The sequence below is a fragment of the Anabrus simplex genome, chromosome 1 (assembly GCF_040414725.1).
Source record: "Anabrus simplex isolate iqAnaSimp1 chromosome 1, ASM4041472v1, whole genome shotgun sequence".
In the NCBI taxonomy this organism is placed as follows: domain Eukaryota; kingdom Metazoa; phylum Arthropoda; class Insecta; order Orthoptera; family Tettigoniidae; genus Anabrus; species Anabrus simplex.
In genome coordinates this window covers 1,549,093,266-1,549,117,474 of record NC_090265.1, presented here as the reverse complement: position 1 = coordinate 1,549,117,474, position 24,209 = coordinate 1,549,093,266, and the positions used below count along the sequence as shown (strand labels likewise).

The 24,209-nt window shown below is 38.2% G+C and overlaps 1 protein-coding gene across 5 annotated transcripts in view; it reads left to right on the top strand.

The window, feature by feature from the left end:
* Positions 1 to 24,209, top strand: part of Gapvd1 (GTPase activating protein and VPS9 domains 1) — a 674,762-nt gene that overhangs the window by 343,221 nt on the left and 307,332 nt on the right. For all 5 annotated transcript variants that reach the window (XM_067138086.2, XM_067138089.2, XM_067138085.2 and 2 more), the window contains one exon: positions 20,643 to 20,788. In XM_067138086.2, the coding sequence (XP_066994187.2) occupies positions 20,643 to 20,788 (146 nt within the window). The remainder of the gene's footprint in view (positions 1 to 20,642; positions 20,789 to 24,209) is intronic.

The following is a 24,209-nucleotide window of genomic DNA, read 5'->3' as shown; positions in this document are numbered from 1 at the left end:
TTGCATTGGAATGCCTATTTTGAAGGCTCTGCTTCCTATTCACCAGGTTGCAGTATATTTTCCCTTTTACTCCTTTTTTTCCTTCAAGTATTCTATGATAGCTTCCTCCATCGTATCTTTGTCCAGTTTTCGCACGTATAACCAGGCGTATCGTTCTGCTGCCTTTATTTTACTTTCCCCTTGTCTCATTTCCATTTTTCTTCCGTTCACTTCTTTTCCTGTCTCGTTTTCCCGTTGTCTGTTCCCGCCTCTCACCGCTGTTGTCCACTCCCTATCCTGATTCTCTAGTTTACTCTTATCATTTACTGGTGTTCTAGGTTGCCTTGTTGCTCGCTTCCACTCTTCCTCTTCTATTATATTTATTTCGGCGTTGTTGGGTCGTTCTTGCTGGCCCCTGCGCTCTTGTCTTGTTGCCTTTGTCTCTGTTACACCATGTGTTTGAGCTGGTTCCTGTCTTTGTGTCACCATTATTTTCATTTCCTCTTTTATCATCATCTTTATATTATATGTCAGATTTTCAACCATGTATTTTATCTGTTGGTTCATCTTTTCTATTATTATTCCTTCTATATCTTCTTCCGTTCGTGTTTGGTGTTGTGTATCTCTAGCCAGGTCAGGTGACTGACCATTAAGTGTCACCAATTCGTCATCATTTCCCTTAGTCAGTCTTCGTTCATCACTACTAGTTGCCTGCTGATCTCTTTGTATCTTGGAGATGTTGTTGCTGTAGCCGAGAGATGTCACTAGTTGTTTTGCTGTGAAACTATTGCTGCCAGTTGGCGGAGACCATTCCATTGCCAGCTTGCTACTTGGAGGTTCATAGGTGAGGTCGGGAGATGTCACGAGTTGTCGCACTATGAAACTATCATTTGTCTCCTGACCTGCGTTTGTTACATTCATAACCTCTTCGACATTTATTTCTTGAACATTATTCTTATCTTCAGAGGCATGTTTAGTTGTTTGAAAGTACTCACAAATGATCTTCACCGCTTCCTGCAGCTGTTCCTTCGTTTCCTTTTTCATATATCCTCCTGCGTCCGCTATGTCTTCAACGCTTTTCAGAGCACTTTTAAACCGTTGTTCAGCTTCGTCCGCCATCTTGTGAGAAACAAAATCTCTGTTCATTAGGGCTTCCTCCCACATAATCAGCTGAAAAATCTTCTTCCGAATTCCCAGAGATTTTAAAACGATTTCCTGTATGGTTATAGTAGTCGGCTTCTATGAATTTCGGTACTTGCCGGACTGTCTCGTATTATTCTTTCTTCTACGATGTTCTCCCGATCCTGAAGGCAACAGATTCTTTCTGTGCACTTCCCAAGTCTCTGGTTAATAGAAAGTCTTGTCGCATTTGTAGCATGAGATGGGAGTTTCTCTTTTGTGTGGTGTTAAATGTCTTGTCGCATTTGTCGCATAAAGTGAATGCTCCACCCCTGTGCGGTGATAGAATGTCTTGTTGCACTCTTGGCATGAGATGGGAGTTCCTCCTCTGTGTGTTCTGGAATGTCTAACCGCATCTGTTACATGAGATGGAAGATTCCCTTGTATGTTGTGCTAGAAAGTCTTGTTGCACTTGCAACAAGAGATGAGAATTTGTCTTCTCTGCAGCCTGCGTTGGCAGCGTTACGATCTAGCGGTTTCGCTGTTCAACACACCGGCATGTAGTTCCAACATGCAACTAACCTTTTTGAGGTTAAAATTCCGCCAGTCTTACGGGTATTGATCTTCTCAATTTTCCCACACTTACGGGATTTTCGATTGTTTTTCTTCCCTCACTTTTCTTCTCTGTTGTTAACAGGCACTTCCTATGTAGGCTAGTCTTTTATCACTTTTAACACATATTTTTACCGCGTTTTCGGGACCGTCCGACGCACGTGTGCTCAACTGCACTTCACCAAATTATTAAGCAGCATAAATGCCACCCTTTAAAAGAAAAACACTAGAAGTCAAACAAATACAGATGATATAAATGTAATTTCTTTTGCATTTCGTTCCTAAATGATTGGTGCATATAAATGTTTACTTGCCCTAATTTTGAATATCTACATTTCACTCCGGGTGGTATTCCAAAAAGCATCTCATCCTGCACAGTGGTAGATCGCACTGCTTACATTTGAATGTTGTTTGTTTGCCTCTCCCAGAAGCTGCATTATTTTTCATTTGTAAGCAGAAAGCAGACACTTTGGCATGACCAGGCATCTTCATAAGAGAATGAAATAATTTAGGGGTTTGACAACCGATGGGTAAACTTCCTTTCCTGCCCATATGTTTGCAGGACATGCAGTTCCCGATCAGCTGTTGCACCAAGTTGCGCTGGAAGTTCAGCTGTCTGTTTCCATAAGCTGTGAGAGCTGGTCGATTACTCATATCATAAAGAATGGAACTGTTCACAACATACACATTGATCACAAAATGAAATACTGTATTTACTCGTGTATTAGACCCCCTCGCGTATTAGACGCCCCCTGGCTTTTCGAGATGAAGAAAATGAAAAAAAATCTCGCCTATAAGTCTCCCCAACGTAATTCGTCAGAGAACGACGACGATTCCACCCTAGCTTCGTGTCCAACCCACGCATTGCAAGCATGCATATGTCATGCTATATGTCTGTGTTTTGTAGTTAATAATGTCCGCCAGTGTAATGGTTAGCACAATTAGTTGCTGTTTTCGGGGTCTGACTTCGATTCCCGGTACCGTACTGCCAGAGATTTACGAATGGCAGGAAGGTTGATATGCCGTAAAAGCGGTACATGTAACTCCCTTGCACTGGGGGTGTGTCTAAAAAGAGCTGTACCACCTCGGGATGAGGAAATGAGTTTACTTTAGTTGAGAAATATTTGCGGTTGTTGCTATTTATATAGCAGGCAAGATCATTAACAAAGTGGTCGTTTAATATCTCGTAACTCGGGCCAGTATAGATTATATATTTGGAGAGAAGTAAGTTTAAAATGTGATAAAAGCTATCCAATTAAAATTATGTTTTACTCGCCAACGTACCTAACAAATAATAATAATAATAATAATAATAATAATAATAATAATAATAATAATAATAATAATAATAATAACTGACGTTGCCATCATGCTAGTAAGTTGAAGATAATGGGGAGATTGATCTTTGTCAATCTCATAGTTACAACTAAGGTATTGAGCCTCAGAGGTTGCCTCAAGATGTTTTCTGGCTGTGCCAAAGGACCAAAGTTCGAAAATGGAATTTGGATGAAAAAGAAACCACACGAAATTTTTCAATTCACAGAAAAAATCACAGATATCATCAGAAAGAGACGACTAAAATTCTACGGACACCTACACAGAATGGATAACAACAGGCTGACAAAGAAAATTCTAAATCTAGCTCTAACCCTGAAAATCCGCAACAGTTGGTTAGCAGAAATACATGAAGATCTACAAGAAATGGGTATCGAGGACGAAACCATTCAAGATAGAATGAAATTTAGAAGCTTAGTAAACAAACATAAATTTGCAGAGAAACCAACAAGAAAAAATACAGGCTGGACAGAAACACGCAGAAAGGAACACAGTGAAAAAATGAAGAGATATTGGGAAGAAAAGAAGAAGAAACATTGTGCAAAATAAGTTCAAACGCGCTCCACAGCTGGGCACAACGAATCAAAAAAAATAATAATAATAATAATAATAACAACAATGTTCTTGTGGTGCTCCGATTCACTCACGAGCTTCAAAATGTCAGGCACCCTGGAATCCGAAAGCCTGATTTTGTCTTCAGGGTAATTTAATTCGTAAGAAGCTTGTTCCATGATATTAATGTTCATTTTAGGGGTTGGACATAGTCCAACATTGTACAACTAAGAGTCAGAAGAGAACACCTTAGGACAGAACTCACAGAAATGGATGAAAACTTCAAGAAAAACAATACCAGATTATTCCATAGGGCCTTTAAAAATAGAATCAAAGGCTATATAGCACCGAGCCTGCATTTCAAGAAAACGGACGGAACTCTTGCCCTCAACAATAAAGATAACTGTGAGATCCTTGCAAAGTACTTTGAAGACCTCCTTAACTGTGAATCACCATGAGAAAAATTGGAGATTGAGAAGGACACAATCCAGAACCCAGATTCTGAACCACCCGATGAGGAAGAAGTAAGGGAAGTAATAAACTCCCTAAAGAACAACAAAGCATCTGGTGAAGATGGAGTAATAGCAGAACTGTGGAAGATAGCCAATGACGCCTTTATCACTGAAGTGACAGAACTGTTCCGGAATATTTGGAGAGATGAGAAAATACCAGAAGACTGGCTAGTGGCATTAATACACCCACTACATAAAAAGGGATCGAAAACAGACGTCAACAACTACCGAGGAATATCACTTTTATCTGTCACGTATAAGATTTTTTCTAAACTCCTATTGAACAGACTGACACCGCAAATTGACCACAAGTTGGGAGAATATCAGGGTGGCTTCAGGAGAGGGCGCTCTTGTCAGGACCATATCCTAAGTCTAAAAATGATAATCAAATATTACAATGCGCGGCCAAAGAACATCTTCATCTCTTTCGTTGATTTTAAAAAAGCATACGATTCAATAGATAGAGACACATTGATGGAAATTTTGAGAGAATATAGTATCGATCAAAAAACACTCAACTTACTTAGGTTAACACTAACAAACACCATATCCAAAGTGAAATTTCGAGGAGAGATCAGCAAACCCTTCCAGATAAAAACAGGTCTGAGACAGGGTGACAGCTTATCCCCAACACTCTTCAACGTGGTTCTAGATAAGGTCATGAAAACACTGTGGAAACATAATGACTCAGGTGCTATAATAGGTAGTAAAAATAAACATGTCAAACCCAAGTGTTTGGCCTTTGCTGATGATTTGGCACTCTTCGCTGAGACAGAACAGGAAGCAATAACACAGATAAATGAACTACAGGAGATAGCCGAGAAAACAGGTTTAAAAATCTCCTTCACGAAAACAGAGATGATGAGCACGGACAGGAATTATGTGAAGAGAACAATGAAGACGAAATATGGCGAAGTGAAGGTCACAAAGCAGTTTAAATACCTGGGAGAAATTATCAGCAGCAACGGGATGGATAAAGCGGCCATGGAAAATAGAAGACTTAAGTTGGAAAGGCTAAACATTGCCACCAAAGCCATTTACAACAAAAAGAATCTCTCCATCAATGCGAAACTAAGACATTATGATGCTGTGGTAAAACCAGTGATTCTGTATGGGGTGGAAACAGCAACACTAACGAACCTGGAAAAACTACTAAAGATTGAAAGGAGAATATTGAGGATGATTTACGGCCCAAGGGTGGTAGAGAGAAACTACAGATTACGCTCAAATAAGGAGATATACAAAATAACAGAAGACCTGGAAACAACAATAAGGAAAAGACGGTTGCGATTCTATGGACACATGGTCAGAATGGATCCACCAAGGTTAAATAAACAAATTTTTAATAAAATATACTACTTGAAGAGCCAGGGGGGATATGCCAAGCAGATGAAGGAAGAACTCAAGAGGTTAGGAATTGCAGATGAAGAATGTCGTGATAGAGACCAATTCAGGAAAAGACTTTCCAACATAAAAGTTCTGGTTGAAGAAAAGAAAGAGCGCAGAGGGGGAAGATGGACTGAAGAGAGAAGAGCGCAACATTCTGAAAGAATGAAGGCACTGTGGAGAAAGAGGAAGGAAGAAGGGATGATTAGAAGGAAGTGAAGTGGTATTGGCGTGGTCCTAAGTTTGGCCGGTTCGCAAGAAAGAAAGAAAGAAAGAATAATAACAATAATAATAATTTTATGTGCCCACGTACTTTAAATGATTTTCGGAGACGCCAAACAAAACATACTAGGGTATGCGTTAATAAAAACAGGGACAACGAACGAACGAAATTAAACAATAATAAAACACATTTCCGCCACACCTGTAGATATCGATAAATGCGGTATATTTTCCTGTTATATACTTTTCTTATTTCCGTCGAACTTTTGGCTCTATCAGGGCGATAATATACCTAACCTAAACAATGTGATCTGTCGTATCTCATGGACAGCTGTTTACGCAAATCCTGATTTGATAAATGTAGAGAACAAGCATGAAATGTGCTTAAAAATAAGGGTCTGTGTTTCAACAGCCGCAGTTATCAAAAGAATATTTCCAGTTACTATATATTACATTCGGAAGTACAACTTGTAACATACGCTAGTGATCAGCTGAAGGTTTGGCATGGCTTTATTCGGAAGGAGTGGCTTCTGCTACATATACACCAACTGGGAATATCAGAGACCATCTGAGAATAGATTTACACTGTTTAGACTCTATAGTCGGGAACAAAATTATTTTTAAAAGGCTCAAAAAGACGGGACCTCATGTGCTCTTGATTGCAGTGCATGGCTCGAAGAGAATGAAGCATGACTGACACGACTGGCAAGAAATAGCAGTGAAGATGACGTCACTTAGAATGCCGACACGCCGGTAGCAAGGCAGGGAAGTTGGCGGCGCAAGGCGATAATTAAAATGAAAGCAGTGATCAGGTTTACTGTGTGCTAGGTCTACTGCTGAACTGACAGAGAAAAATGACTGGCCATTAAGTTCTTTCGTATCAGTACTTAATTATATGATAACACGATACCCTTATCCCTTTCTTCTACGGGATCGAGTATGAAGTGAGACGAATCTTCATAGCGAGTTTTTACGGCCGTAAGCCCTTCCTGACATCAGCCTCACCAGAGGAGTTAATGAAATGTAACAAATGACGTGATATGAGTATCTAAAATGGACTTTTATATGTACCGTAGGCCTAAAAGCCATGTTCACCATTTATTGTTTTTTTTATGTTTAGAAATACTGCTTTCTGACGAAAATAGCCAGTATAACTTAAATACATTCTAAGTTTGTTATATAATAGTACGTATAGAATCTTTACACGTACAATTTATAGCTCTTTATAACCTAGAAGTCATGTGTTCGCTGCACAAAATTTTGAGGTTATCGCATATTGGACCCCTCTTTACTATTTTTGGCTGTAAAAGTGAGAAAAAAAGGGTCTAATATGTGAATAAATAACGGTATATATTTCTACCATTTTTCAGATGATCGTCCAACTCTGTAGTATTCTCTTTTCTGATTACTGACGTCCACGCCACCCATGTTTTTTGTGTAATTTATGACAGCATGAGGACACGCAATTTCTATTTCTTCATGCCTTTACTGGTTTTTCGTTTCACTGTACCATTATTCACAGAATCTGAATTTGTTGACAGCATAAGAACAGTATAATGATCTAGCCAGACTTTTGCTGTTACACCCTCATTTTCCTACATTCTCCCTGCTTGAGTTTCAACTGTGCAGGTTTCCTAAACTGATCAGGCCAACCATTTCTATTTACTTTCGTTGTCACACAACTATAGGTGTTGTGGGTTAGCAGTAATTTCATCAGTTTTGCAAAACTGAAAAAGTTATCAAAGTAAACGTGATGCTACTTTCCCCAGTATGACTCTGTCAGGTGTAAAACCACCTGCTCTCCTAGTAATAAATTCTGGTCCCATGTGTCTTTCTTCCCCTTGTAAATCTCACATTTCAGAAGGTAGCCATTTCCACTGTCAGCATTACCTCATGCTTTGATACCCCATTTGGTGGGATTCCATGGGAGGTACTGTTTCAAGATAAAGCTTCCCTTGAAACTTATCATAGCTTCATCTGCTGCAAGTTCCCGATCAGGTGCATACAAAATTCCAATTTTTTTGGTTAGTTGCAGAGCTGGTCTTGCTTTGTACAGAATATCGGAATGTTCATTTATGGTGTTGACCTGTTGACATGGTTACTTAGATGTTAATATTGCTCATGTTTCCTAAACCGTTTCAGTGTCATTGTCTGCCCCACTAACAGGCACACGTAAAAGTCTCGCAAGAAGTAATTGTCTGTTTCGGGTAAAACAACCAATCCTATTAGAACTCCTATATATGCCCTTATTTCGTCAGCGTTAGTGTCTTCCCAGGTATCATCAGTGCCAGTTTTTCTTTGTAAATATTCGGCATAAATATTTGTCTGCTCTGCTACTGGCTCATAAAATTCCGATCCCACAAATAATTCAAAAAATCTTTTTTCTGAACTCCCGGAAAGTAAATTGTGATTTGGACTGGCATTGTTTTCCCTTATTTTCAGTTTATCAAAATGAATATTGTGACTCCAGATATCACTAGTAACCTTACTTTGTAGCCCTGTCTGTCGATCTTCACACAATATTTGTTCACACTCAGGATTCTCAAAATCATTATCACTACTACATTCATCAGAACACAATTCTGAACCACAACTAGAAAGCCCACTTCAACTTCAACAAGAATAATCTCTAACTAAAAGACGATGTTTATAAAGTAGGTCTGCTTAGGAAATACACACAGGAAATGCTGTCAACAAGGTCCTGACAGTTGGCTAAGTCAAGGGAATATAGTGTAGTTTCACAAGACTCTTCAATATTTTTCTCAACACACTTCTAATGAACGCAAGTGTGACGAGCGCTTTGGAGCATTTAGCACGGCAGGCGGATGATAATACTCAAGAGCTCTTGAGCGCTAGGGATGGCAAAGAGTTAATATATGCATTCGGGGGATAGTGGGTTCGAACCCCACTGTCAGCAGCCCTGAAGATGGTTTTCCATTGTTTCCAGTTTTCACACCAGGCAAATGCTGGGCTGTACCTTAAGGCCACAGTCACATCCTTTCCACTCCTAGCCCTTTCCTATCCCATTGTCACCATAAGACCTATCTGTGTGGGAGCGACATAAAGCAACTTGTAAAAAAAAAAAAATTTAATATACAACACAAATAACAGTTGTAAAAAAAACCATACTAATAAACAGAGAATAACATGTTTCACTCTACTAGAACATCCTCATATTCAATCAAATAAACTTATGTCATGCTTAATACCATGCATAATATTGTTTATGTTGCATAAACTTGAACTGAAAAGATTCCAACCTAAATGTTAAACACCCTAGAATTCTACTGATAAACTTTTTTGCTGAAGTTAATAATCTAGAAATGATTGTACGATATTTATATGTATTATTAATTCATTGTGATAATACATACTCCAATTTTTTTATAATGGAAAGCAGGAGAATGTTTTTAATTGTTTGCATATTTACATGATTTCTAGAGTTGTATCCCTGAAAGAAATTATGATATGATTTTCAGATTCTACATTGGCCCAAATAGAAAACATTTCTTTTTGTTTACAAAATGGGTGAGGGAGATGGTTAATCCTCTGTATATTGAGTACATCGATTACCAGAAGGCATTCGACAGGGTCTCCTATATGTAGCATTGGGAAGTGCTAAGCATCTACAGAACAGACCTGACAGTTTGTAGTCTTCTAGGTAGCCAAATCTAATGATTACTTGGGGAGCAGTTCAAAAAGTCCAAAAATACAAATATTTAGAAACACGAAATGAAAATGATGACTGTACCAGCAGTATAAAGGCAAGAATAGGTCAATCCAGAAATGTATTCAGCAAAACAAGAAAATTCTCAAGTAGTAGGGACATCAGTCTTATTGTAAAACTAAGACATTTTTGTGCTACATGTTCTCAGCACTTTTTTGTGGAATGGAAACATCCTGAAAAAGAACACAATGAAATAATTGGAACCCTTTTAACAGGAAGATTCTGCGGTTGAGCTGGATGGCTCGGGCCACAAAAGAAGATGTTAATGTAACTCTAAAGCTTTTCCGTCTGTCAAAAACACTCATTGCAACAGATATAACACTATAACATAACTGTAAAAAAGACCATACTAATAAAGAATGACATGTTTCGATCTACAAGAACATCGTCAGATTCAATCAAGTCATCTTATATCATGCATAATATTGTTTACATTGCATAAACTTGTCATTGATTGTGAACTGGTGATGTTACGAACAACTGAAACAAATTATGATTGTAGTTGTCGTCAGTTGCCACATTAGTAATGTTGAGAAAATTTTCTTTACTTCAGCTAAGCTGATAATTGTTCATTACCTCCAGTGACTGTTTGGACTGAAGGTAGTTCTCCTGCTCCTGTCGTGGTTGCAAAGTAGGAAGGTGAGGTGAATGCTGTAGGCAATAACTATGTTTATGGGAGAGGGGAGGGGTGGAGAAGTGCTGTTTTATCATCGTATGTCTTTTTGTATTAGGGAATAAATGCATGGTAATGATTTTGATGAAATAAAAGTGCAGAATTGAATTGAGGAGCATCTTGTAAGACATTACTTTTAGTGATAATCTCAAGTGGCAAGAGCACTGCCTCATTTCAGAGAATTCATTACAGATAATGATTAACCACATTCCAGATGTTCAGCATCAGAGTAGCCTCCTATGGAATTCAGTGCACTAATGAATAAAGTGTGAAATGTTGTTCCGAAAATTAACGCGATGAGGACGAATTTTTTAAAAATTTGTGTGATCATTTATGTTGATTGGGTTGACTCATTGTTGCAGTGTGAATTTCTATAGCTTCTTTAATATTGAAAGATTTTATTTTTGATGTGTAAAAGTTTTAGATCTATGTTAATGTCTGTGAAATTATGTGAGTTGTCATATACGAAGGCCACCCAATAAATTAATTTTCCTATTTTTTTTTTCTTCAAACTACATGTTTTAAAATTAAGTTGGTACTGTAGGAACTTTCACTGGGGTATAGTCGCTGTGCTTGACCTTCACGTACTTGGTCCACGTTCGCCAGTGCAGTGCCAGCTGCCATGGATCTACCACTTGAAAGTGTGACCGCTTGTGAACTGTGTTCTGTTGTTTGGTTTTTCACAGTGAAAAATGAAACAGCTATCAATATTCATCATCATTTAGTGTGTGTTTATGGTGAAGGATGCATCAGCATCCAAATGGTCCGCCACTGGCATTCATGGTTCCTGGAAGGGCGGCAAAATATTCATGATGAAGAGCGCAGCAGCAGGTGCGTTAGCGCTACAGGCAATGCAGTCACTATTGCAGTATGGAATGTGGTGGATGAAGATCAACGCGTCACCTTTTGAGATAATTGAATCGACTCTCTCCTGGTATGGAAATCGGACGCTCCTCTATTGTAACAATCCTGTTAGATGTCTTGCTGTATCGAAAAGTCTATGCAAAATGGATTCCACGTTTGCTTACTGATGCTCGGCAAATGCTTCAAAGAGAGAGAGATACTCTGTTTTTCCGCATTGTCGCTAGAGATGAAAGCTGAGTGCATCACTCAACTCAAGAAACAAAATGACAAAGCATGGTATGGATGAAACCTGGCAAATGTGCGCCAAAAAAGGCCAAGACCTCGGCCTCTACAGGCAAAGTTATGGCCACTGTCTTTTTGGGACTGTAATGGTGTCCTACAGCAACAGAGAAGATAAATGAAATGTTAGAGGGCATTCGACCAGTGCAGGTTATTGTAAATAAAAAATGTGTGTGAATAAATTAATTCCATCCCTTTGTCTATGGAGTTTGGACAGCCGAAGTAGGGGACTGCCTGTAGGGGTGAACTACAGTGGGGATTTCAAGGGCCCTGGGACCGCTACGGTAGCTGTGAAGGCCCTTCAGGAACTCTGAAAATCGGTGGCAAAAAGGGCTCTGGTTAAGATGCAGCAGGTCATTATGCTACTTAAGTTCCGAAATGGGTGAACAATAAAAAAGGAAAAAAAAAATATGCAACGTGAATTTTAATCTTATACCAGTTGTATAGTATTATTTGAATAATTTCACATACTGTATATGAGTTGACTATGTAAGTACAGGAGGTATTATAAGTAGAACTTGGTAAACAATATAAATTTATTAAGGATGAGCTGTGAATTTAATAGAAAAAAAATGTTAGTGTAAAATGTATAATATTGTATTGTAGGAAAATTTTCTTCTTCTCTTGTTCACGTTTGTGGGTTACTGTAGTCATGTCCTAGTTCGTGAACCATGGGCAATGACTGAGTGACCTAGTAAGTGGTCCCAAGAGTCAGGATACCAGTTGCTATGGAATGGGAGTGGGCATCTCGGACATATTCTGAGTCGTGGCCCGCCTTGTCCTCAGGCGGCTAGGACTATACAATTCACCGGTGGTCCATAACCTGTTAGAGGAGAGATCCTCACTTGGACTATGTGCAAGTAGGGTAGCATCCTGCTTCATGAATTTACCGAGCTCAGAACATTTTAAGCATGCCTCGGACGTATGGGAGTAACGGAGTCCCACTCCCATTTGACAGGCGAGGGATTCCTTGGAAACAACTTGGTGAATGAAATGGAATTCGATGAGGAGCTATCAGTCTTCATGGGGCTTATGGAAGAAACAAAATAGAACTGGCTGAGTCATCAAAGAGGATGCATCTGGATGTGGTAGGAGTAAGTGATATTCGGGTACGGGGAGATAACGAGGAAGAGATAGGAGATTATAAAGTGTACTTGATGGGTGTTAGAAAGGGAAGGGCAGAGTCTGGGGTAGGGCTCTTTATCAGGAATACCATTGCACGCAACATAGTTTCTGTTAGGCACGTAAATGAGCGAATGATGTGGGTAGATTTTTTCAGTTCGAGGAATTAGAACTAGAATTGTGTCTGTGTATTCACCATGTGAGGGTGCAGATGAGGATGAAGTTAAGTTTTATGAAGCATTGAGTGACATCGTGATCAGGGTCAACAGCAAGGATAGAATAGTGCTAATGGGCGATTTCAATGCGAGAGTTGGGAATAGAACTGAAGGATACGAAAGGGTGATTGGTAAATATGGGGAAGTTATGGAAGCTAATGGGAATGGGAAGCGTTTGCTGGACTTCTGTGCTTGTATGGGTTTAGCTGTTGCGAATACATTCTTCAAGCATAAGGCTATTCACCGCTACACATGGGAGGCTAGGGGTACCAGATCCATAATAGACTATATCTTAACAGACATCGAATTCAGGAAATCCGTCAGGAATGTACGAGTTTTCCGGGGATTTTTCGATGATACAGACCACTATCTGATCTGTCTGCAAACGAATAAGGGTAGAAAATCTCCAGGACGCGAAAATTAGACAGAAGTACATGGATATGATTAGTGAGAAGTTTCGAACAGTAGACAGTAAGCAGGCTCAGGATATAGAAAGTGAATGGGTGGCATACAGGGATGCTGTAGTAGAAACAGCAAGGGAATGCCTAGGAACAACTGTGTGTAAAGATGAGAAAAGGCGAACATCTTGGTGGAATGATGAAATGAGAGCAGCTTGTAAACGTGAAAAGAAGGCTTATCAGAAATGGCTCCAAACAAGGGCCGAGGCAGACAGGGATTTGTACGTAGATGAAAGAAACAGAGTGAAACAAATAGTTTTTGAATCCAAAAAGAAGTCATGGGAAGATTTTGGTAACAACCTGGAAAGGCTAGGTCAAGCAGCAGGGAAACCTTTCTGGATAGTAATAAAGAATCTTAGGAAGGGAGGGAAAAAGGAATGAACAGTGTTTTGAGTAATTCAGTTGAACTCATAATAGATCCCAGGGCATCACTGGAGAGGTGGAGGGAGTATTTTGAACATCTTCTCAATGTAAAAGGAAATCATCCTGGTGGTGTTGTTGACAGCCAAGCTCATGGGGAGGAGGAAAATGATGTTGGTGAAATTATGCTTGAGGAAGTGGAAAGGATGGTAAACAAACTCCATTGTCATAAGGCAGCAGGAATAGATGAAATTAGACCTGAAATGGTGAAGTATAGTGGGAAGGAAGCGATGAAATGGCTTCATAAAGTAGTAAAATTAGCATGGAGTGTTGGTAAGGTACCTTCAGATTGGAGAAAAGCAGTAATTTCACCTATCTATAAGCAAGGGAACAGGAAGGATTGCAACAACTATCGAGATATGTCACTGATTAGTATACCAGGCAAAGTATTCACTGGTATTTTGGAAGGGAGGGTGTGATCAGTGGTTGATAGGAAGTTGGATGAAAACCAGTGTGGTTCCAGACAGAGGGGCTGTCAGGATCAGATTTTCAGTATGCGTCAGGTAACTGAAAAATGTTACGAGAGGAACAGACAGTTGTGTTTACGTTTTGTAGAATACAAATCTAGAGAAAGCATATGACAGAATACCGAGGGAAAAGATGTTCGCCATACTTGGGGACTATGGAATTAAGGGTAGATTATTAAAATCAATCAACAGCATTTGTGTTGACAATTGGGCTGCAGTGAGAATTGATGGTAGAATGACTTCTTGGTTCAGGGTACTTACAGGCGTTAGACAAGGCTGTAATCTTTTACCTTTGCTGTTCGTAGTTTAAATGGATCATCTGCTGAAAGGTATTAAGTGGCAGGGAGGGATTTAGTTAGGTGGAAATGTAGTAAGCAGTCTGGCCTATGCTGACGACTTGGTCCTAATGACATATTGTGCCGAAAGCCTGCAGTCTAATATCCTGGAACTTGAAAATAGGTGCGATGAGTATGGTATGAAAATTAGCCTCTCGAAGACTAAATTGATCTCGGAAGGTAAGAAAGTGAACAAAATTGAATGTCAGATTGGTGATACAAAGCTAGAACAGGTCGATAATTTCAAGTATTTAGGTTGTGTGTTCTCTCAGGATGGTAATATAGTAAGTGAGATTGAATCAAGGTGTCGTAAAGCTAATGCAGTGAGCTCGCATTTGCGATCAACAGTATTCTGTAAGAAGGAAGTAAGCTCCCACATGAAACTATCTTTACATCGGTCTGTTTTCAGACCAACTTTGCTTTACGGGAGCGAAGGCTGGGTGGACTCAGGATATCTTATTCATATTAGATTAGGTTAGGAATGAAGTCTTAAAGGAAGTAGATGAATATTGTTACTTGGGTAGTAAAATAACTAACGATGGCAGAAGTAAGGAGGACATAAAATGCAGACTAGCACAAGCAAGGAAGAGCTTTCTTAAGAAAAGAAATTTGCTCACTTCAAACATTGATATCGGAATTAGAAAGATGTTTTTGAAGACTTTCGTATGGAGCGTGGCATTGTATGGAAGTGAAACATGGACGATAACTAGCTCAGAAAGAAAGAGAATAGAAGCTTTTGAAATGTGGTGTTACAGAATAATGCTGAAGGTGAGATGGATAGATCGAATCACGAATGAAGAGATACTGAATCGAATTGGTGAGAGGAGATCGATTTGGCTAAATTTGACGAGAAGAAGAGATAGAATGATAGGACACATCTTAAGACACCCAGGACTTGTTCAGTTGGTTTTTGAAGGAAGTGTATGGGGGTAAGAACGGTAGGGGTAGACCAAGATATGAATATGACAAGCAGATTAGAGCAGATGTAGGATGCAGTAGTTACGTAGAAATGAAAAGGTTAGCACAGGATAGGGTGGCATGGAGGGCTGCATCAAACCAGTCTATGGACTGATGACTCAAACAACAACAACAAGTTAGATTAACAGACATGAAAGTAGCAAGAATGATCTCTGGTACAAATGGGTGGGAACAATGGCAGGAGGGTACTCAGAATGATGAGATAAAGGCTAATTTAGGAATGAACTCGATGGATGAAGATGTACGCATAAACCGCCTTTGGTGGTGGGGTCATGTGAGGCGAATGGAGGAGGATAGGTTACCTAGGAGAATAATGAACTCTGCTATGGAGGGTAGGAGAAGTAGAGGTAGACCAAGATGACGATGGTTAGACTCGGTTTCTAATGATTTAAGGATAAGATGTATAGAACTAAATGAGGCCACAACAATAGTTGCAAATCGAGGATTGTGGCAACGTTTAGTAAATTCACAGAGGCCTGCAGACTGAACGCTGAAAGGCATAACACTCTATAATGATAATGTATGTATGTATCTGTGTTGTTCATTTAAAATTTAGTGCTTGACAGTAATGTATTTTAGTGTACCATTTGCTACCGAGGTAGACACCTCATTTGCAAATAAAGAGATTTTGATTTGATTTGATTTGATTTGATTTGACTGCCTGCCTGCCGCGACGCACTACGGTCACAGCTGAGAGGTACTGCACGGTCCTTTCGAAGCTCAGAGCTGCAATCAAATTAAAACGTCTTGGACTTCTGCCTCAGAAAGTGTTGCTCTTTCATGACAACACACGCCCCCATTCAGCTCAGAGGACTCAGGATTTGCTGCAGAACTTCAAGTGGGACCTTTTTCCACATCCACCTTATTCTCTGAATCTCTCCCCTAGTGATTACAATGTAATTCACACAACTCAAGTTGCACCTTGGAGGCTATCGGTTTGAAACTGATGAAGAGGCGGAAGTTGAGGTGAACTGCTGGCTACGGAGACAGGACCCAACCTGGTATGAAGAAGATATTTAAAAAACTGCTGCCAAGATACCAAAAAGTGTTTGGTCAGAAAGGGTGACTATGTGGAAAGTAGTGTACGAGTTGTAGAATGAAAATAAAATATTTCACAAGTTTAAATAACCGCTTGAATTTTTTGTAAAATGTATGTACATTCTGTCAGTGATTCTGCTGGTGGGATCCTCAAGAGCTCTGCCATCAGTTGTCATAGATGGCCTAGGCATTACTGAAGAGGCGTACTAGGGAAATGAGGTGTGAGGTAGTTTCCCGTTGCTTTCCTCACCGAGCCAGAAGTTGCTATTACGTATCAGTCTGCCAAGCCCACTGAAATGCATACACCAACTGACCCTATGAGCAACATCTTCACACCATTCATAGCAGGGACTGGCTGCATAAGGATTGGCATTACTAGCATCGCTCATACCTCAGTCACTTTCATATTGTCAAAGCCAAGGGTAAGACAGAGACAGAATTATGAAAGTAACAAAATTGCTCGAGCCTATACCAGAAGACATAGTGCACTGTAAACACTAGGTCCTGCCAGCAAAGGCATTTTTGTAAAATAGGGAAACTTATTAGGTGGCCCTCGTACATGTTCTCCAAAGGCTGAATCCCGATTGTATCCAATCGTATTTTTGTGTTCTTTGTATCTGGTGTAGAAATTATGTTTTGTTGGGTCTATATATGTTGGGTTACAATTTGGTTTCTGACATTTGAGTTCATAAAATTCTGATTTAGCTAAAAGGTCTTATTTTTTGTTTAGGTTACATTTGCTGATGTGTCTTTGCAATGTGTTGTTAATTATGAAGGCTACTTTAAGACAGTGTTTATTTTTAATATTAGCTATTTTATGCGTGTTCCCATTGTCGGCTTATTTACCTACTGTGCCAGAAGGGTGGTTGTTTTCTATTGCGATTTGTTTTATTGTTTGTATTTCATTAAGAAATCTGTTGTCCTAATTGGTATGGAAATTGCTCTGTGTATCATTGTATTCAATCTCCACAAAAAGGTGAAGGTGTTTACAAGAGTATGCAGACAAGAGGCCTCGGTAGGCTTGTAGATTAGAGTGGAAACTTCATCATTGATACAGATCAACAGCTACAGCTATGGAAGTCTTATGTGGAAGAACTCCTCAAGGACTTGAGGCTGGACGACCCTGGCATCCTTGAGGTAATGAGCGGCCTCAGGATCACAAAGTGCAAACTGCAGGAGGCGATTACGAAAACAAAGAATCGTAAGGCTGCATGTTCTGATAAAGTTTACAGGGAAGTGCTAAAGTTGCTAGGCTCCAACGGAATCACAGTACTGTGCTGCTTATTCAGCAAACTGTATGACATTGGCAGTATTCCATATGACTGGCTGAAGTCAACTTTTGTTACCCTTCTGAAGAAACAGAGTGCAAAAGAATACGGTGGTTACCATACCATCAACCTGATGAGTCATGCATTAAAGTTTCTTCTTCGCATCCTTCATGCTAGAATCTATGGGCTGATAGAATCAGGCATCTGCGGCTCCCAGTTTGGTTTTAATAAATAATGTTATTGTTTTTACGTCACACTAACTACTTTGATGGTTTTCGGAGACGCCAAGGTGCCAGAATTTAGTCCCGCAGGAGTTCTTTTATGTACCAGTAAATCTACCGACATGAGGCTAACATATTTGAGCGCCTTCAAATACCACAAGACTGACCCAGGATCGAACCTGCTAAGTTGGGCTCAGAAGGCCAGCGCTCTACCGTCTGAGCCACTTAGACCAGCAGTTTGGTTTTAGGAATGGGCTTGAAATATGAGAGGTTCTCGTCAGCATTCAGGTTTTGGTGCAGCACTACCGTGATGATAACTGCTATGTCATTTTCTGTTTCATTGACTTTGGAAATTTTTTCAATCAGTCACTACTGATCTGCATTTAGGGCAGTCGCCCAGGTGGCAGATTCCCTATCTGTTGTTTTCCTAGCCTTTTCTTGAATGATTTCAAAGAAATTGGAAATTTATTGAACATCTCCCTTGGTAAGTTATTCCAATCCCTAACTCCCCTTCCTATAAAGAAATATTTGCCCCAATATGTCCTCTTGAATTCCAACTGTATCTTAATATTGTGATCTTTCCTACTTTTAAAGACACCACTCAAACTTAATCGTCTGCTAATTTCATTCCACGCCATCTTTCCACTGACAACTCGGAACATACCACTTATAAGAATAAATTGACAAGAGGGTTCATCTTTTCAATATAATATACCAAGTAAATGATAATTATTACATAAGTCTTGAGACTGGTTTCAGCCATCTTAATGGCCATCTTCAGCCAAATAATAATTAAACAGACCATGTGATAACTAAAACATATGTATACCAGGCAAAGACAATGTTGTAGGAATAATTATAACATTAAAATATATATAATAACAGAAATTAAGGTTATGATCTTCTTGTCACAATATGATGTCTTTAATTTGACTTAGGACATCAGGCAAAGAAGTAAATCTGGAAATGATAGCCAGAATTAGGAATGAATGAATATATAGAAAAGAAATCAAAAAGGAGAAATATTAAGAGACTCACCTCTAATGTCAGATGTAGAACAAGGCCATGTAAACAAAGAAGTGGATAGGGAACAAGCACTGACTTGCTGTAGGAAGCAGGCAATGTGAACAAAGGAGTAGATAGAATGAGGAGGGGAGTGTTTAAGGGAGGTGGGTTGGGGAGGAGAGAAGGGGTGTCTAAGGTGGGGCTGAAGGATGAGGAAAGAAAGACTGCTGCTGAGAGGGAAATTTAAAGAGATTATAAAAGAAAGAATTATTTTTATCTGAGGCAAGGTCAAATAAAATGTTTGATTTCTCTGAAATTTTATTTAGATTGAAGTTAGGATTGAAGAACTGTTCTAGATGGATAAAACAGTTTTCCATAATATTGAGCAGGGGGCCTTTTTGCATAACTTTGAGAATTTTCATGTCTTGGTTGATATTTGTAAACTTATGGTTACTATCACCCATGTGTTGCCCCATGGCCGAAAATCTATTATATTTCAGGGCGTTAATATGCTCTAAGTATCTTGTATGAAAGCTCCTACCTGTTTGACAAACATAAGATGTGTTACAATTATTACAATTGAGTCTATAAACACCTCATTTGGTGAACTTATTTCTATGATTAATAGAATTGGTATTGTGTAAAATGTTATTAAGGATTTGTGGAATCATAGACTCAGATTACCTCAAAATGGCAGACGTACTAGTTGAATGTGTAGAATGTGCTCCATAAAAGAATACTAAAACTACATTCATAATTCATCAAATACTCACACTCGTAACTTCAATAGTAAATTTTAGAAATAGTCCAACCTACTGTATATGACAGCTAAGTTTATACAGATTTTTTAAAAGAAACATTTTAAGTTTACTTCAACAGCAGTACCCAACAACACAATTTGATTTTGAATTAGAGGAAAGTAACACAATTCACAGTCTGGACATAAAAGACATGCATTCCAACATACTGATATCTAGAACAATATATATTATAAGTGATAGGAATCCACGTGATGATGAGATGGAAGAGGAAGATGCGCCTCAAACCGTTCAACAGAGTTTGACTCTTGTGCAGGCAACAAACGTGGCACGTAGTCTTCAGGATTTTCTTCTGTCACAAAACGATGTGCCAGAATCTGTGTTAAATTCAGCTGCAATGGTTGCCGACTACCGTGAATATTTATTTGTATCTGGGAGTGTTCAGAAGAAAATCATAGACTTTTCCAAAAAATGAAGTCTAGGACATAATGTATCGGTACAGGGTAAAAATGGATGTGCTGGAAACTTCTTGCAAGTACCTGTACTTCATATCATTACTTCATCTATATATATATGTATGTATCCTAATTTTCCTCTCATTTAATAAATACAGTATTAATGTTTTTTATGTGTAAATTCATGTTGAAATAATGTAGATTCTTCAACAGGTTTAGCAATGGGTGAATTCTTAAGAATTGACTTATTTCAGTATAACAAAATTTCACTATAACAAATTAATTTCTGAGGTCTCCAAAATTTTATTATACTGGTATTTTACTGCAATGAACTTAACTATAGAGGGTAAGGAAAGTCAAGAGACCAAGGCAATGATGATTATACTCAGTTTTCAATGATTTCAGAGGTATGGAACTAAACGAGGTTAGCTAGTTAAAAGTAGAGTTTTGTGAAGATGTTTAGTTAATTCACAGGGGCTTGAAGACATTATACTGGAAGGCATAACAGTCTATAATGAAGTATGTCTGGATTAAAAATTTCACTAATGTATCTGTAAAGTTATTAAAATAATGTTCATATTACATTTTTCCAGATTTGATGTATAGTGAAATTTTTTCCTGAACACTGCTTTAATTTTGCAGGAGATGAGACCATTTCAATGGTTAGTGACACATGGAGCACTGATGTGCTTGCAAGTGACAGTGAGACCATTGAGCAGTCGGACCGCAGCAACTACTCCAACACAATCACAGAAAGTGCAGTACAGCAGCTCACGGAGGCTACTCAGGTAATAAGTTTGGAATTGGGAGCTGTACTGTCAACCAAAATATTATGTGCACTTGAGTTTGGAGATAGTTCATGAAATTACTAATAGGCCTATAGAAAATACAATAACACCATAATTTTCCTTTTCTTCATTTCACGTTAGGTCGTAGGTTTCGAATTTTTAATTTATATTTTAATATTTTTTGTCACTGGTGGAATGCAAAAGTGCTCACTTTAAAGTATGTTTCAACCCTGCGTCAGCTTTAAGACATGTTTTCTCCAAAACCTTCTAGAATCAAATTCAAATTTTAACTCTGTGTATTATATATTGTTTATAATTTTCAGAATTTTATATTTCCAAGAAAAATTTACTGTCATTGTTGTAAGGTAACTTTTCCTTGGTTTAGGGTGGTTGGAAAATTGCTTTCTTGATCGCCTTGTGATCTTTATATATCCAGTGGTTATCTGTATGACTGTGATATACATAAATTAATTCCCTTTCTTTATATCACTTTGTATTTATATTGCGTACAATGATACGAATCAGTTGTTGGCTGATACAGGGAATTCCGTATAGTGTCCACATTATTTAAGTTGGAAAGTTGGGGAAATAATGTTGGTCAGGAAAGTTAGGGAACTAGACAAAAAGTCTGGAAAGTCAGGAAAATCTTCCCCATTGATGGATTTGAAGGGATATTTTTATGCTGTAGTCTGCCGTAACTGACGCTATTATAGCATTTCTTTTTCAGGAATTTTTTCTCAATAAGTGCACAACAATTCTACAATTTTCATTGTGCCTTTGTCATTTCTTTCAACCATTTTATGCTTTTCTCTTTTATTTCAGCTTAAGGATGCTTACTTGAAACTCACCACAATGGCTAACAAGCAGTGTATGGTGCATTTAATAAACTTTGGCTAGACAATAAAGTGTTTCCTAATTGAGCGGCTGGTTGGACATATTGATAAATGATGCAAAATGATGTAAAAAACATGAAAGCTAATTTTCCCAGCCAACAATCTTTCTCTGCAAAGAAAGATGCTTCTACTCTATCTCTACTAAAAGATGTGCAGCCAACAGTAAACAGTACATCCACTGTACAGCACTGCCATGAACAAGTCAAATAAGTTAAAAATTTTGTGTGTAAATGAAGCCATGTGGGCTCTCCAGGTTGTCATTGGGAAGATGTATCTCAACTCTTGCGATGAAACCTCCGCAGCATTCAAAACAATGTTCCCAGACAATAAAATTGCTCAAAGTTGTACAGTGGACAAGACTAAGGCTTCCAATGTCATAAATCGTGGATTAGCCCCATATTTTAAAGAAAGTTTGCAAAATGACATAAAACAGTGCTCTGACTACGTTTTTTGTTTTGACGAATTGTTAAACATATTTGCTGAAAGAGGACAAATGGACTTGTGTGTGAGGTTTATGGATGTAAATCTTCAAAACGCAGTCCAGCGACGTTTCTACTCTCCGAGACCTCAGCAGCTGTAGGGAGGTGCGCATAGTTCTTGACCTTACAAGGAACGTGCACGTGTTCGACCTAGCATCAATAGCCAGTCTGAATCTCAGCTGTTATCATGGTGAGGCAGTTACCATTGCAACACTGTATTTTCGTATGTAAAAGTTATTTTAAGTATGAGTCGGCTTGACGAGGACACAATACATTTGTTCAGTAATTTCCTGGTAAAGTGCCTCCTTCATGAGCACAGATTGATGTCATTATAAATAAATTTGAAATTACTGGCTCAGTGCTCAATTAAAAAAATGCAGGCACATGAACGGGTTTTAACAGAACTAAGGTTATGTTACAAGGAGATTCCCACCTTACAATACTTATCAATTCCTTATAGCTAGTTTATTATTTACATAACATAATCCAGCTTAATCTCTTGAGTATAATACTAAATAGAACGTTTTGTTCCAGTTATGGAACATATTCAGCTAAAAGATTTAACGTCATGGTTTTCCGTAATTTCCCATTTTCACACCAGGCAAATGCTGGGACTGTACCTTAATAAAGGCCACGGCCACTTCCTTCCCACTCCTAGCCCTTTCCTGTCCAATCATCGCCATAAGACCTATCTGTGTCGGTGCGACGTAAAGCAACTAGGAAAAAAGAAAAAAAAGAAAAAGAAAAAAAAGATTTAACAAAAGTTGACAAGACAAATAAAACGCTTGTGATTATGATAATGATGAGATGTTCATTTATGTTGGGTTAAAATTTTCCAAGGAGTCAATGTCCAAGTTAACAAATAAAATCGACATAAGGGCTCTTCTTTCTGGCTGGAGAAGTATCTACTTGTTGAATCTTGAGGGTGAAATTAAGAATATAAAAGATTTTCTTAAAGTATGATTTTACATGTTATAAATTTCATAATTGGTCCGTACTGAAATGTACATTAGTTTTTTATCAAATCAAAATCTCTTTATTTGCAAATGAGGTGTCTACCTCGGTGGCAAATGGTACACTAAAATACATTATTGTCAAGCACTAAATTAAATTAACAAGAGAAGAAAATTTTCCTATAATACAATATTAATATATTATACAATTTACGCTAACAATTTTTTCTATTAAACACACAGCTCATCCTTAATAAATTTATATTGTTTACAAAATTCTACTAATAATATCTCCTGTACTACTTACAAATATAGTCAACTGATATACAGTATGTGGAATTACTTCAAATGATACTGTACAACTGGTATAAGATTAAAATTTACATTGCATTTATTTACTTTTTTTCCTTTACCCATTCTGGAACCTAAGTAGCATAACGACCTGCTGCATCTTAACCAGAGTTTTAAAATGTTAAAAAATTTATTAGGATCAACCTATTCCATACAGCTGAGTTTTTAAAATTAAAATTTACATCTTGTTATACTAATTTGATGGGACATGTTTCGCCCATTATATGGGCATCATCAGCCGTACTCTCTTGCATCACTTTAGCTAGCAGAGACTTACACGTCAACACTCAGTTGTGAATCTTTCATTACTTATTCAACAAAAACAAGACGACTATGGACTCACTTTACAAATTACGAGTTTAATGGATCCAACAACCCTATCACGTACACAGCGTCATACTATACGTTAACACTACAAGTTTCCAACAAGAAAGTTTCAGTGTCATCTTAAATAATTAAGCTAGTTAAGGTTCATTTTTAACCTTTTCTACAACTTCAAATTAGGTTGCCTTTAACTAGATTCCACTCTTACTTTGATACTGTAACCCAAGACCTCAACTTTAGCCATAGACTTTCTTATTATTTAAATTATCGGTGTAAAATCGCACCATCATTATTAGTTTTTCTCACAAACATTTTTAAACAAGTTTTAATTGTGTAAATTGTCATTTAAGAACTCACAACAATTTCACATGTTTTTATAATACTCACATTTCTCTAAAGCAATCAGGATCCTGATCTTTAT